The sequence below is a fragment of the Eubalaena glacialis genome, chromosome 4 (assembly GCF_028564815.1).
Source record: "Eubalaena glacialis isolate mEubGla1 chromosome 4, mEubGla1.1.hap2.+ XY, whole genome shotgun sequence".
NCBI classification, from domain to species: Eukaryota; Metazoa; Chordata; class Mammalia; order Artiodactyla; family Balaenidae; genus Eubalaena; species Eubalaena glacialis.
The window spans coordinates 123635336-123649612 of record NC_083719.1 but is presented as its reverse complement, the minus strand read 5'-3'; the positions used below and the strand labels follow the sequence as shown (position 1 = coordinate 123649612).

Sequence of the window (14277 nt, the reverse complement as noted above, 5' to 3'; positions counted from 1 at the left end):
GCCAAACAGGGAGCACCTTCTTCAAAAGGCTGCAAGCAGAATGCAGGCAAACTACTGAGCCATTATCTGGTTCACAGTCTGCATTCAATACATGTATTGAACTGAATTCACAAAAGTGAATAGCTTAAAACTATCAACCAATTTAATTGAAAATATTTACTTGCCACCATGGTATTTGAGGAAAGTCGTTTTATTGCTTAAGGAATCCGAAAAGGAATGTCCATGGACAAGAGGATAGAAATACTGCAATGTACAAATAACATATTTCCATGATCAGTGTTGATTTCATTATTTTGCAGACAGTAGTTTTCTTCTATGGATTTCTGAAAATATGGCAACCTTCTCACTGACATGTTCTCAATCTTTCTCTTTACATTTTAGAAAAGCTCAGACATGTAAATACACAAATGACACACTTGCCCAAAATTAAAAAAAGTGGCAAGGACTAAGTAATTATTTTTTATATGAGTTTATCAATATCTCCTATTTCTTATGAACCTATGGGAGAATATGTTTTAAAAGGGTGAAATTCAATAGAACAATTTTGGAACATGTACAATTTTCTCAGAGATATCAAACCTGGTTTGTTTTGAATCATTGATAGCTAAGGTGAACTCTAAATGCAAAATTAAATTCAAAGCCAAATAATCTTTTCTTGATTCACAGACACTAAATATTTGTAGCTGTACGGACTTCGTGGGCAGGTTTTTTTTTTTTTTTTTAAATAAATAATTCCTGCAAAGTGCCTTAGATTTCATAAAAAGTAGCACCAATATTCTAGCATTCCACTCCCTTCCCACGGCAAATAATGACAAAAATATAAAACTACAGGCAAGTTTAAAAAATTAAAAACTATAAAATAACTTCATGCTCAAGAGCATCAAGTAATCAATAAAGAGATTGATGTATACATTATTTTCACCTTTAATTTTAGACTAAAGGTCAACTTCAGACCCCAGACTACTTTTCCAAGCAAAGCACAGAAGATAAAATTTTATCATTTTATACTCAAAATAGTATTGACAATGTCACAGAGAGAGGGATTTAAAAATGCAATTCACCCTGAAACTCAATAGGTTAGTGTTTTCCAAACTGCAATTTTGAAAGCCAAGTAGTGGGTCCTGACAAGAATAAAATATCAGGTGCATACTGGGTTGTAAGGATAAGCATTGTCTGGTAAACTTTGGTTTGGTTTGTGTGTACGTACATACTGGGTCACAGTGCAAAATGTGTTTTTCACTGTTGAGTTGCTGTGAAAAAAGATTCAGTCACTGCTCTAAGGCCCACTAAATTTTGCCTTCTGGAGCCCCCTACAGGCTTTAAATGTTAAAATCTTGAATTCTACAGTAAATAACCCTTCGTTGGAGGTTGGTTCAGGAACTAGCACTAGAGAGTTTACACAGGATCAGAAGCTTACACAGATAAATCAGCAGCCTTTGGTCTAAGAACTCAAAGTAAACATGTGAGCAGCCTCAATCTTGAAGCCAAATCATCCTCAAAAACCGCATTTATTTGGCAAGGTCTACGTTAGCCCTTATTATCCAATTTCATTTCAAATTGAGAGAAATATATCAGTATCTCACAAAAGAAGCTGTCTTTTTTGTCTTTTTTGTCTGGGGGCAAACTAAGAAGAGATAGAATCACAAGGACTTTAGAAAACTGTTAAAAAGACTTTCACTTTTACGAGGTGCTTACAAAGCAGTGTTGAAAACTCAATCAACAGAAACATGGCTAGGCAACTAAAAGGCTTATTTCTATAACCCTACTCCCCAACAAAGATTTGAGTAAAGAACAAAAATTCTGAACAATCAAGCACTAACCATTACCCCAACTCAAATGTTTTAAGAACTAATGGATCACTCTATCAAAGTAATAGAACTCTATGGGGACTTCCCTGGCAGTCCAGTGGTTAAGACTCCACACTCTCAATGCAGGGGGCACGGGTTCCATCCCTGGTCAGGGAACTAAGATCCTGCGTGCCGCGCAGTGCGGCCTAAAAAAAAAAAAAGAACTCTATAAAGTGGTTAGAAAACTGCAGTGATGTAGGAATACAGACTTTAATTGAAAACAAACTAATAGGCTATTAGATTAGGGCCTTCTTCCCTTGCTCACCTTTCATAAAAGGAAAAATATAACATAAATACAAAGAAAAAGTGTTTATCACGCTTCCTAACCACCACAACCAAAAAAAAAAAAAATCTGTTTGTGGAAGTCTAAGACAAGAGTAGACTCAAACCACAAATATCCTGCAAACAATTATCAAACACTATCCTGACCTTAATTTCACCTGTATCACGTCACCTATCTCAGAATGCTTGGGATGGTTTAGTTAACCTAAGGTCGATTGCAGAACCAGGTAAGAGGCCAAATGGTAGATGATCCTGTAGAAAGGAGATCACTTGGCAATAAATGGATTTAGCATAAATGAAGGTGATTTGTAATACATGGATTAGCAGTGTATAGCCTTTTTCTGAGTCAGTGTTGGTTGGCCCCTCAAGTAGATCTTTGAGACTAAAAATGATGCCAAATGGGACAGGTTTGACTTGCAAAATGTTGGTCCACTTGTTTAAAGCAACCCTGACTCTCTGATCTAAAATGATCCTGCAGGTTGACATACTCACTCATGTCTTATGTTTATTGGAACATAATTAGATCCAGCCTAGATAGTAAACTGGGGCTTGTGATTCAAAATTTATCCTTGAAAAAAAAAAAATTTTATCCTTGGCTACAGAATAATTTACATCCAAAGCAGTAAAAAAAAAAAATCACATAAAACCAATAATTTCTTTAATGAGAGCTCATTTTAGTACTATTTGTTACTATTAAACAAATGTAACTATGTTCAAAATTATGCTGGCTCCCCCACCAAAAGCCCTAGACTCATGTTTATGATAAACATCTATGGGATAAATTATCATCTATTCAAAACAAATGCTCACACAGCTTATTTGCCATTTACTTAATTCACAAAATATGAATAAAACTTGTTTATTTGAAAAGAATGAAAATGAAATTTACTCCCATTCTTTATTATTTTCCTGTATAAGCTGAGATTTAAAGAACGACTCTTCTTGGACAACGCATAAACATTCGGAGGGGGATTTTATAAGAAAAGCAGTTTTTAAAACAAGAAAATAGGAGCCCAAGTGATATATACTTCCTTTTCCCATCACCACATAGTCCTTTTGGGTAAGATCACTTCCTTCTCTTGTTATTCCTCACAAATATCCATCACAATTAGAACTGTCATATCTTTAGGTCATCTCTTCAAGGTGTTCTTTCCCTTCTCTCTATTGTGCTTAAGGAAAATGTCCTTCCTATTGTTTGCAGGCATCTTGAATATCCTCAAGATAATATTAAAATAATTGCTTTTATAAAATTGTTTGTGCCTTTTATCTGGGATACCAAGATCCATCCATGAACAAAGAAATATGGCTATTAAAGGTTACTTATAAGTTAACACTATAATGCCCTTCTCTTTCATTTTCAAGACCACTCTGTCAAAGGAGTTATTCTACTGAATATTTAATAGCCAGTGACTTCGGTACCCAAATTCATATTGAGTGGCATTCTCTCATGTACATGAACCCAGCATAAAACACACATACATATCCATCACTCATTCATTCTCACACTCAAGCAAGCATACACATACATTTTCTTTCTTTCCAGAACAAGCCAGAATTACAGCTCTTTTGGTGATTGTTATAATTTTTGGAATGGTTCATAAATTTTCCAAATTCTTTAAATTTGTAACACTTTTATCTTTTTTTTTTCCAATTGTGAACCATTCCATATTGCATCTTTATTGCAAAAGTCAACATGCTTCTTAGAAATTCAGATTGTAATCGATAAAACAAACATTACATATATGAATTTAAATGTATAAACAGTTAGAAATTCAACAATATCTCCTATTATACTATTACACAAGTTCACAATTTTGTAAAAACTATAATACAGGCATACTATACATCAAGAGGAACCGCTATTCCTTTTCACATGATTTTTCTTTTTTTTGAAATAATGATCCATCACCAGGGACCTCTTTTTTTCACCCTAACAAGACGTTTTCCAATTTATCACCTTAGCTAGTGACAATGTTTTCTCAATGTTACAGCATGAAGAAATTGAGGGAAATTCTGCATTCCCCGGGGTTACCTCTTAAGCCTGGGCAGCAATCCACTAGTAATCCAAGATGACCGAGCCAGGCTGGTGGTTGTTACTGCTCAACGGCTACTTAGAAAGATGTCATACACATTAAAAAGAACAGAATTTGCCTCAGATGGTATATGTTATTTCTGTAAGTGAAGATGCCAAGAAAACAAGTCATAGTTACTCGCTTTTAAGAGAAATTCTAATGCTTGGGGATCTCAATCCTAAAGGAAAAAATATATACATTTAACTAGTTTATGCTAACCTTAACTTAAATTTTCTAATATTATATTTAACGCATATTTTGAATACATTTTTGAGAGTCAAACATGTTTTAGAAGTCTTACAAAAGACGTTTATGAAGTATTTTAGGTGTATCGAAAACTAAGTTTTATATAAAGGGCCTCAAAACTTACTCGAAAAAGTGTCTAGCTATTCTTCACTTTAACATCCTTCTCTTTCACCCCCCTCTCCCCCAAGAACTAAAAAGGTCAAACAAATCCTCAACTCTGTCTGTACTGAGAGTGTAATAAGATGTCAATTTTAGGTTAAAAAATCATATGAAAAGGAATCTCATTCTGCTGAATTGTCAGTCTACTGAAAATTTCCTTACAGCTCCATTAATTTACTGTAATTTTCAGTTTCCAAATACAAAAATACAACAATTCTTATTGAAATCTATACGCTGGTAGTTTTAGTACACAAAAAAACCAAACAAATTATTTACAAAATTATACAGTTTAAGAAAAAACTTTGTACAAAAAATATATAAATCCTTTGTTCCCTCTATCACGTTTAAACTGTCAGGACTCAAAATATTCACCACAATGAATCTTTCAAAATATATACCGACTGAGCCACAGACATCAGGAAAATTTCGTTAGAGATGACGGGGGAGGAAGGAGTAAGATTGCTTATTCTAGGTACCCCTACCCCACTGTAATGTTTTCCTTCCTTTATAAGCTTATTTTAGCTTTGTGTTATCAGAAATATAACAATAACCTAGAAAGAGGAAGTCCTTATTATTATGAAGGGAAAATTACATGAAAACTTAAAAATGATCCTGGTTTGACACATCATTCCAGGAAAACATGTAGAAGAGGAAAGATCGTCAGAACATGGGATTTAACTTCTTGTAGCCAAGTAAATCTAGAGTCCTGATGGTTTTAAGTTTCTTAGTGAATAGTTTCTATTTTGAGAAACAGTCTTCACCTCAGGAAACAAAATCCTTGACATAGTGATCACCAAGAACCTTCTGAAGCCAACAGGAGGTTTCAAATGTTCACGCCACACGTACTATAAAAACATAGCTGTGCATATCCTTGAAAAAGTGACGTCCTATGTACATTAATCATTTTATTTCCCCAGGGGTCAGTACAGTGTAGTGTTGCTCCTCTGCTTTTCCATCTAACATTCAGAACACAAGGACATAAATTTACAGATATATTTTACTTAACAGATACTCTATACAGTGTACAGTAAAAATGCACACAGTGAAGGAAACCGTCTACTGAAGGATGCATATGTTCATGGATAGCAACAAGCTACAAAATTATGAAAATATAAGGTCATCTGATCAAAGTCAAGTTATGACTCCCATTTATTACTAGCATACCCATCCCCCCTACCCCATCCCACCCCCAACCTATCCCCAGTCACCTCATCATCGTGGTTTAAATTTAGGGAAAGAATTTCACACACTTTCAAACCCTTCTGCATAACTATTAACTAAAGTGAAGCTTTAAAAAAAAAAAAAAAAAAAAAAAAAGCTGGTGACTCTCTCTCCCCACAAATCCTTCCATTATTCTCGTCAAAATATCACTTGTTTATCAAGGTGCTGGTTTAAACTTTTTATTGGGGACTGACTTTTGGTGGCCCAAAAGAATCACTTATCTCAATAATGGGTAAGTCAGGCTATTAATAAAAAGGCAGGAGAAAGAAAATGGGGATGAGAAAGGGGCAACAGGTGAAAGCCTTTTATATTCTGAGAATGTTAAAAAAAAGAAAGGAAAAAAAAAGGACCAACTGAACCAGTGCTCAGTAATTTCAAAGCAAACTAAAAATCAGTGGCAGAAGTCCAGGAGAGTTAATATGATGACAGAATGGAAATACCAGAGCTAGCTACCATTGCCTTATAGCATTGAAGAACAGTTACAATTTACACTAAAATATTACTTACTGCTGCACATTAAATCCCCCCGAAATTTAGATTGAATTCAAACTGGGCTCCTCCTCAATAAAATAATTAAATTTACTTTTCTTCCAAGACAACTCTTGAAAGCAAAAGGGTATTTTAATTACAAATATCTCCTACTATCTGACGACCCATCTATAATAGCTAAGAGATAAGAGATTCCAGGCGATTTTGACATTTAATGAAATTTTATCAGCAGATTATAATCCAAAATAAAATTTCTGAACACCCTGTCATTTACATCATAATCCAACACCAATAGCAACAAAAACAGGTGGTGTGGAAAAATAAGGCTCTAGAGATTATCCAAGTCATTCTTGTGGATCTTCACAACTGTGTAAAAGTCACTAGGCCTTTGGTGCTTTAATATCATGAACAGTTATGAGATGCATTTAAATAGCAAACTTGCTGTCCTTAAACCTACTGTGTTGAAAATAAAAATAAAAACAATTTTTTTGGCTCATTGACTTCTTTAAATAATTTTAAAAAGTTGTTCTTCTAAACAATATTCCTAAAAATTATACAGCTCACATCAGATTTCATCTTCGCCATGAACGAGACTCATATTCATCTTCGTCCTCATCGTCGTCATCATGCAAAAACAAATCTGACGTTTCTGTTTCCTGAAGAAAAGAGAGGGTAAAATCTGCTCAGTGGCACAAGTAAGTTAAGTAAAATGCTTTTTAGGCCAAAGGACAAACAGACTAGTATACAAAGCCCAGGCTGGATTTACAAGTGACGCAAAGTATCTTTTTGGGGCAAAAAAACCCCAAAACATTAAAAAAAAAAAAAAAAAAATTGTATATATATATATATTCTTCTCCCCTGCTAATTTTGCTAGTTTAATAGGAGAAGATTTCCATTCTAATATCATCAGAAAAATAAAGTAAATAACATATGAACATTTAGTGGGGGGAGGGGGATATCTATGAAACATGTTTTTGATAAAATTAATTTTATTCTATTATCTTAAAAGTGAGGAAAATAAATAACCATTTGAACTTCTAAACTTTTCCTCTAATATCCGATTATTTGTGAGGGACGAATATAATACCTTCCCTATGACACTGACATTCCAAATCTTACATAAAAATCTAAAATCTTACACAAAGTATCTACAAACATTCCTGAAATACCAAGATTTTTCTTTTCTTTCTTTTTTAAACAAGGGAAATGTTTCTGCTTTTGTTATGTAAAATTACCCACTTGGTCAGGAAGACTCTTGATCAGCCATAAATGCTCGCTATCTTTTAAAACCAAAATTACGATGAATGAGGAATAACTTGCAATGCTGCCTAAGTGTCCATTTTGATAAACTAATTAGAAATACAGGAGTAAAAAAGCAATATTAATTCTCATGTTTTAAGAAGCTGGTTAGTACTTGTATTATTTAAGTCCTTGGTTTTGCTATTCTTCCCTCTTATGCCCATCTTCTTTACACTCTCATTTTAACCAACTATACGTAGAAAGAAAATAAGAAACTCAAATCTATTACTTACAGAACTTGAATAAGTGAAAACTAGATCAGATAAAATTTAATTTGTTCACTTAATCCATGTCTTCATTTACCAAAATAAAAACATCCAGAGCCCCAATAAAGCCAATATAAATGCACATTTTAAAAAAAGTACAGTCTCTCCTACACCAGAAAATAACCCCCAAAAGAGCTTTATTTCTGCACCTAATCTGATTCTTTAATAAACTTCTAGACTAGTCTTAATTAATTACATGCATGAAAAAACTCAATATTTATTTTTAAATTTATATTACTTACTTTAATGTTAAGAAAAGCATATAACTGGAAAACAATCTAATTCAACTCTTATTTTCAATCGTTAAATTTACCTCCTCCTTGACTTCTTCTTCCTCAGTCTCAGTGGATACAGAAGGCACCTTGGCCTTGTGCCATGATATTTGTAGCCGACGGTCTTTGAATTTTGACCCTTGGTTTGCAGGCTAAAACAGATTTTAGAAGAACACAAAAGTTTGTACTCACATTTACTAAGGATTTCTTCAAATTGTGTGCTATTAAAAGTTTAATGACTTGAGGGAAAAAAAAAATCTGTTAAAATGGATCTACAAATAATCTCCAATGAGAGCTAGAAAAAGTGAAGTTCTTTTTAATTAGAAGACCACATGCCTGGTTTTCCCAGGATAGTCCATGATTAATGTTGATGTCACATAAATTTTAAGATCTGTCTTGGTTTGGATGATAAATTATATAGTCATTCTACTTAGAAAGTCATGACGAGGACAACAAATACTGTCTTATTATTGGCCTCTGGCTTTGATAATCTACATATTTAGAGTAAAACCTTACAAATATAAGTAATTTAAAAATTATCTATTCATCTCATGACATCTCTTATATCCCCATCTATATGTGTTAAAACTATTCCCACTTCTTTTCCTGAAATGCTATATAACAATGACAAATACTCTGCAGCTCATCTACGCATCCCACAAATGTTAAACACCTACTATCCTATCTCAGGGTAAAACTACGCAGTTTCAAAAGTATTTCTTGTTACTACTGTCTAAACATTTTTTTCCTCCCCAGCAAATTTCAGTAAGAGAAACCAAAAGTTTAATTTTAAGGACAAAGCCACAGAGACAAAAGAACAGAGACCCAAAGTTTCATGAAAGTGAAAGCTTAATCATTCCTACAGCTTTCCTATCAACAGATCTGGGTTGTAGAATATCCCCAATTCTTGGTTCATTTCTAAAATATGTAATAGAAGGGGCTCTTTTAAATTTGGGGTTTCACCCTAGTTTTTCTAGGAAAAATATTGATAAACTTCATGAAGCATTTGCAAAATATTTCCATAGAACACTCAGATCATTGCATGGCAAGAGTGTACATTAGGCCAGATGCATACCAGTCAATTACTGTCTCTGTTGATATCACAGCCTGTGATTTAAGGAAAAACTCCTATTATCCCTTGTAGGTGGTTAAATGTTTATAACCTGACACCAAACATTTTGACTCATGGGACAAACTAAAATGACATATCAAAATGGCCCTAACCCAAATATACATTTACCATCTTTTCAAAATCAGGTAGTTACTAAGTGAGTGGACGTTAAAAGTTCTCATCACACGGAAAAAAAATTTTTAACTATGTGTGGTGATGGATTTTAACTAAACTTATTTTAGTAATCACAATGCATATGTATACTGAATCATTATGTTGCACATCTTAAAATAATACAATGTTGTATGTCAATTATATCTCAATAAACCTTGGGGAAAGAAAAAACAGGTAATTTGTGTAATAGACATCCCTTGCCCTTACTCTATCCTTTAACATACAGCCCAATTATAGAGATTTCTTCGGTATTTCGTTCATTTCTATATTATTTAAATTCTTCCCAGCTTTACTGAAGTATAACTGACAAAACTGTAAGATATTTAAAGTGTGCAATGTGATGATTTGATACACTGTGAAAGGAAACCCCATAGAGTTAATTAACACATGCATACCTCACGTATTTATTACCCTTTTGGGAGGGGGGCAGGGGAGGGGGGTTATTAGAACATTTAAGTTCTACTCTCCTAGCAAATTTCAATTATATAATACAGTGTTGTCAACTACGGTCACCATGTTATACATTAGGTCCTTAGACTTTGTTATTTGAATTTTTAAGTAAAGTTATATTACTTTTATTAGCAAGAAAAAGCAATATAAAAAATTTTAACCTATATTAACTGGGTTGCTTTCCAAAGAGGGTAGCAGTTCTATCCTCCAAAAGAAATTTTAAGGCATTAGATGTATTGCATATATATTACTGAAGGAAGAAGGAAAAATTTAATTTGTATGCAGTCAGGAACTAAGAATATAAAACTCCCACTACCTAACTTGTAACAAATAAGATTAATAAATAGAATAAAGATGTATTCTAATAATACCAAGTCAGGAACTCTCACACACCACTGGTGGGAATCTAAACTAATAAAACTGATGCAGTTCACTTCACAAGTCCATGTATATCCAACAGAAATGTACACGTATATATGAAAAGACATTTAAAACAATGTTCATAGCAATACTGTTCATAAAAATGAAATGGAAATAACCCAAATACCTATCAATAGGAGAATGGAAAAATAAATTGTGGTATATTTATACAACTGAAAATTATACAGCAATAAAAATAGCAAACTACTGTTACATGTAATAACATGAATGAATCTCACAAACATAATGTTAAGAAAAAAAAAAAGTAGACACAACAGAATATATACTATGTGGTTCCATATATATAAATTTTCTTAAATAGGCAAAATAATACTATAATATTTAGGAATACACATTTAGGTGATAAAAATACAGTTGATTCTCATTATTTGCAGTAGTCACATAAAGTTCACCCAAGCACTGAATTAGCAAACACTGAACCATTGTTCCTAGGGGAAATAGAGGGTTAGGTTCCTATGAGCCTCTGGTCAAAACATTTTTGTCCACTGATCAATATGTAACCTTATTTTATGTTTAAAGACATTATTTAATATATACTGTTGATTCATTAACATTGAACTCATGGCCCAAAGCATGACAACTCATGCCTGAACACGGCTTATCTCTAACACACATCTTCACCATGAGGCACATCACTACCTTACTGAACACTACACAGCACTTCAGAACTATACTTGGAAGCCATTTTAAATAGTGAAATCACCAATGAAAAGCACAAAAAAATGAGAGAAATATGGCACTAAATAGACTGCAAAAAAGACTTGTTTACAGGATGAGAGCTGAGACGAGACGGCAGAACATCACCTCATTTGACCTCCGTTGGGAACTTGTGCACTGGTCAACTCAAATTTTTCACAGTTCTGCACATGTCTGAAAATGACCACAGAAGCACTTCAGGTATTGATTTTGAGGCGGTAATAAATTTTAGTGGGTAGGTGAATGTGCAATGCAGTATCCACGAATAATGAGAATCAACTGTATAAAGAAAGCAAGGAGGTGATTATAATAAAGTGAGGCTAGACTTTTTCTGAGGAGGAGAGAAGATAGTGACTGGAAGGGGGCAGAAGGAGACTTTTGAGGTGCTGGGAATGTTCTATTTCTTGACCTGAGGGGCAGGTAATATGGTACCTTCTGATAAATCACTTAACTATACATTTCTTATTGGTATAGTTTGTTTCAATAAACATTTTAAGTTGAGTATTATCTTCATAATTTCACGAAAATACCAATTAGCCAAGATATTTATGTAAAAAAGCAATGTTCAGAATGCACCTCTGTATTTATAAATGATCCCATTTTGGTAAAAAAATTTTTTTTAAAAAAATAAATTTATTTATTTATTTATTTATTTTTGGCTGTGTTGGGTCTTCGTTTCTGTGCGAGGGCTTTCTCTAGTTGTGGCGAGCGGGGACCACTCTTCATCGCCGTGCGCGGGCATTTCACTGTCGCGGCCTGTCTTGTTGCGGGGCACAGGCTCCAAACGCACAGGCTCAGTAGTTGTGGCTCACGGGCCCAGTTGCTCCGCGGCATGTGGGATCTTCCCAGACCACGGCTCGAACCCGTGTCCCCTGCATTGGCAGGCAGATTCTCAACCACTGCGCCACCAGGGAAGCCCCGGTAAAATTTTTTAAATGAGAGACTTAATATATGTATTCTTATATTCGTAATTTTTTTCTATAAAAATATCCAAGAATAATAACTACCTTGTAAGAGTAGGCCAAGATTAAGAGGTGAGATTTTTACTTTTTATTAACCGAATTTTAACCCTTTGCATGTAATAATTTTTTTAATTAAAAATACTTTAAAAAATTTAGGACTTGCCTCATATACCTATCAAAATATCTAATTTTTCTATACACACATATATATTCTCTCACACGCATATCTATACCATGGCTTGAAATAATGAAATATTGGAGAAAAGTTAGATGTCCATCAATACAGGACTAATTAAATCTAGTACAGTACATCTATAAAATAAATCACCATGCCGCCATTAAAAACAAAGCAACACCATATGCACAATTAACAGTAATTGCCTATGGGGAGTGGAACTGAATGACTGGAGGTAGAAGGAAATCTTATTTTTCTTTCCTTTTCTTTTTCTTTTGGCCACGCCACGCGGCATGCGGGATCTTAGCTTCCCGACCAGGGATCAAACCCGTGTCCCCTGCATTGGAAGCATGGAGTCTTAACCACTGGACCGCCAGAGAAGTCCAGGAAATCTTACTTTTCATTGTACATACTTTTCTTTTCGACTATGTATATGTGTGCTGCCCCCAAAATAAATCAAATATTATCATATATGAATATATGTGTGAATATGAGCAAATCAATTACATATCATCAATAAAAAATTATATGCAGTAACTCAGAAGCATGTAGAACCTTACAGGCAGAAGTTACGCAGAGAGAAATTCACCTACACAGCCATTTTCCCAGATCAGAAACTGATGCCAAATCTGTGCCAGTCATGATTCATCAATCCCCTGACTGGCAAAGATGAAAAAACAAACCTTAAGTGCTGTTGAGGATATGGGCAAGCAGGTGCTCTCACCCAATGTCACTACAAGTTTAAATTAGCACAACATTCCTGGAGGGTCATCTGGCAAGCTGTACCAAAATTTTAAATACACATACGCATGCCTTCGATCCAGTCATCTTGCTCCTACGAACTAACCTAGGGCAATGGTTCTCGGCGGGAGACGATAATGTTACTCTAGAGGGCATTTTGGTGGTCACGCTGACTGAAGAGCACTTACTAGTATTTAGTAGGTGAGAGCCAGAGGTGCTAAAGGTCCTGCAATGCACAGGACTGTCCACATAACAAATCATTTCACTCAAAAACGCCAAATCCAGTAAGATGTATATAACATTGTCCATAACAGTGAAAAAACAGGAAACACCCTAACTAGCCATCCTGACTGACACCATGAAGAAAAAGACCTAAGAAAGAAAGCCAACACACTAGGATAGTAGAGGAGAAATATGAAAAGAACCTGTGTAGCTGAGTTTCTTAAATAATCAATCCTAAAACCTCCCTACCTCTAGACTTCTTGAAAAAAAAGAAAATAAATTTCCATATTTTCCAAGTTATTTATCTGTTACTTGCAGCTAAATGCATCCTGAGAAGCATTTACTATTTTCATAATCAGGAAGAAGAAAATAAAAAAATCCACTTCCACTCTATTATTACTGAGTACAACTCTAAACCACACTACCATAGCTCAAAATCTTTGTAGTTAAATGACGCATACTATTGAAAAAATGCCAAAGTACAGTTCAAGTATTCCAAACATTCAGTATAAATAACTTTCCCTGTTGAAATTAGCTGAACCTCTCTTTACCCAGGAGTGAAGGAAAGCACCCTAAGCTCTCATCCTATCTGTGCCCTTAAGCAAGGCTCTATGACTTAAAATTTGCAGCTTTTACCTAAACTTTAATATTAAAATACTTAAAGGAACTTCTTCATGAAGGTCTTTGATACCCTCCTATCTCTGTCAAATGAAAGATATATAAATAAGGATGCTTTTTAAAGAAAAGTTCTTTTGGGACTCACTGATTTTATCTTTAAAATATACAAAATTCTATTTATATATTACATGATATTATTTCCCTTTTTTTTTTAAAAAAAAAATTTATTTGGTTGCACCGGGTCTTAGTTGCAGCAGACACGCTCCTTAGTTGAGGCTCGCCAGCTCCTTAGTTGCAGCAGGTGGGCCCCTTAGTTGTGGCATGCGAGCTCTTAGTTGCGATATGCATGTGGGATCTAGTTCCCTGACCAGGGATCGAACCCGGGCCCCCTGCATTGGGAGCGTGGAGTTCCAACCACTGTGCCACCAGGGAAGTCCCATATTTCCCATTTTTGAACTTAAATATTTAATATATAAAGTAATACAATAATATATACCAGGGGTCTGCAAACTACAACCTTCAGGCCAAACATGG

The 14277-nt window shown here is 34.4% G+C and overlaps 1 protein-coding gene across 2 annotated transcripts in view; it reads right to left on the bottom strand.

Annotated features, from left to right (window-relative positions):
* Positions 1-6194: 6194 nt before the first annotated feature.
* RBM27 (RNA binding motif protein 27) overlaps positions 6195-14277 on the bottom strand; it is a 64087-nt gene continuing 56004 nt past the window's right edge. Inside the window, exons 20-21 of one of the 2 annotated variants that reach the window (XM_061188294.1) lie at positions 8195-8305; positions 6195-6972 (exon numbers count right to left, since the gene is read on the bottom strand). In XM_061188294.1, the coding sequence (XP_061044277.1) occupies positions 6889-6972; positions 8195-8305 (195 nt within the window). In that variant the 3' untranslated portion in view covers positions 6195-6888. The remainder of the gene's footprint in view (positions 6973-8194; positions 8306-14277) is intronic. The other variant, XM_061188295.1, reaches the window with a different exon arrangement.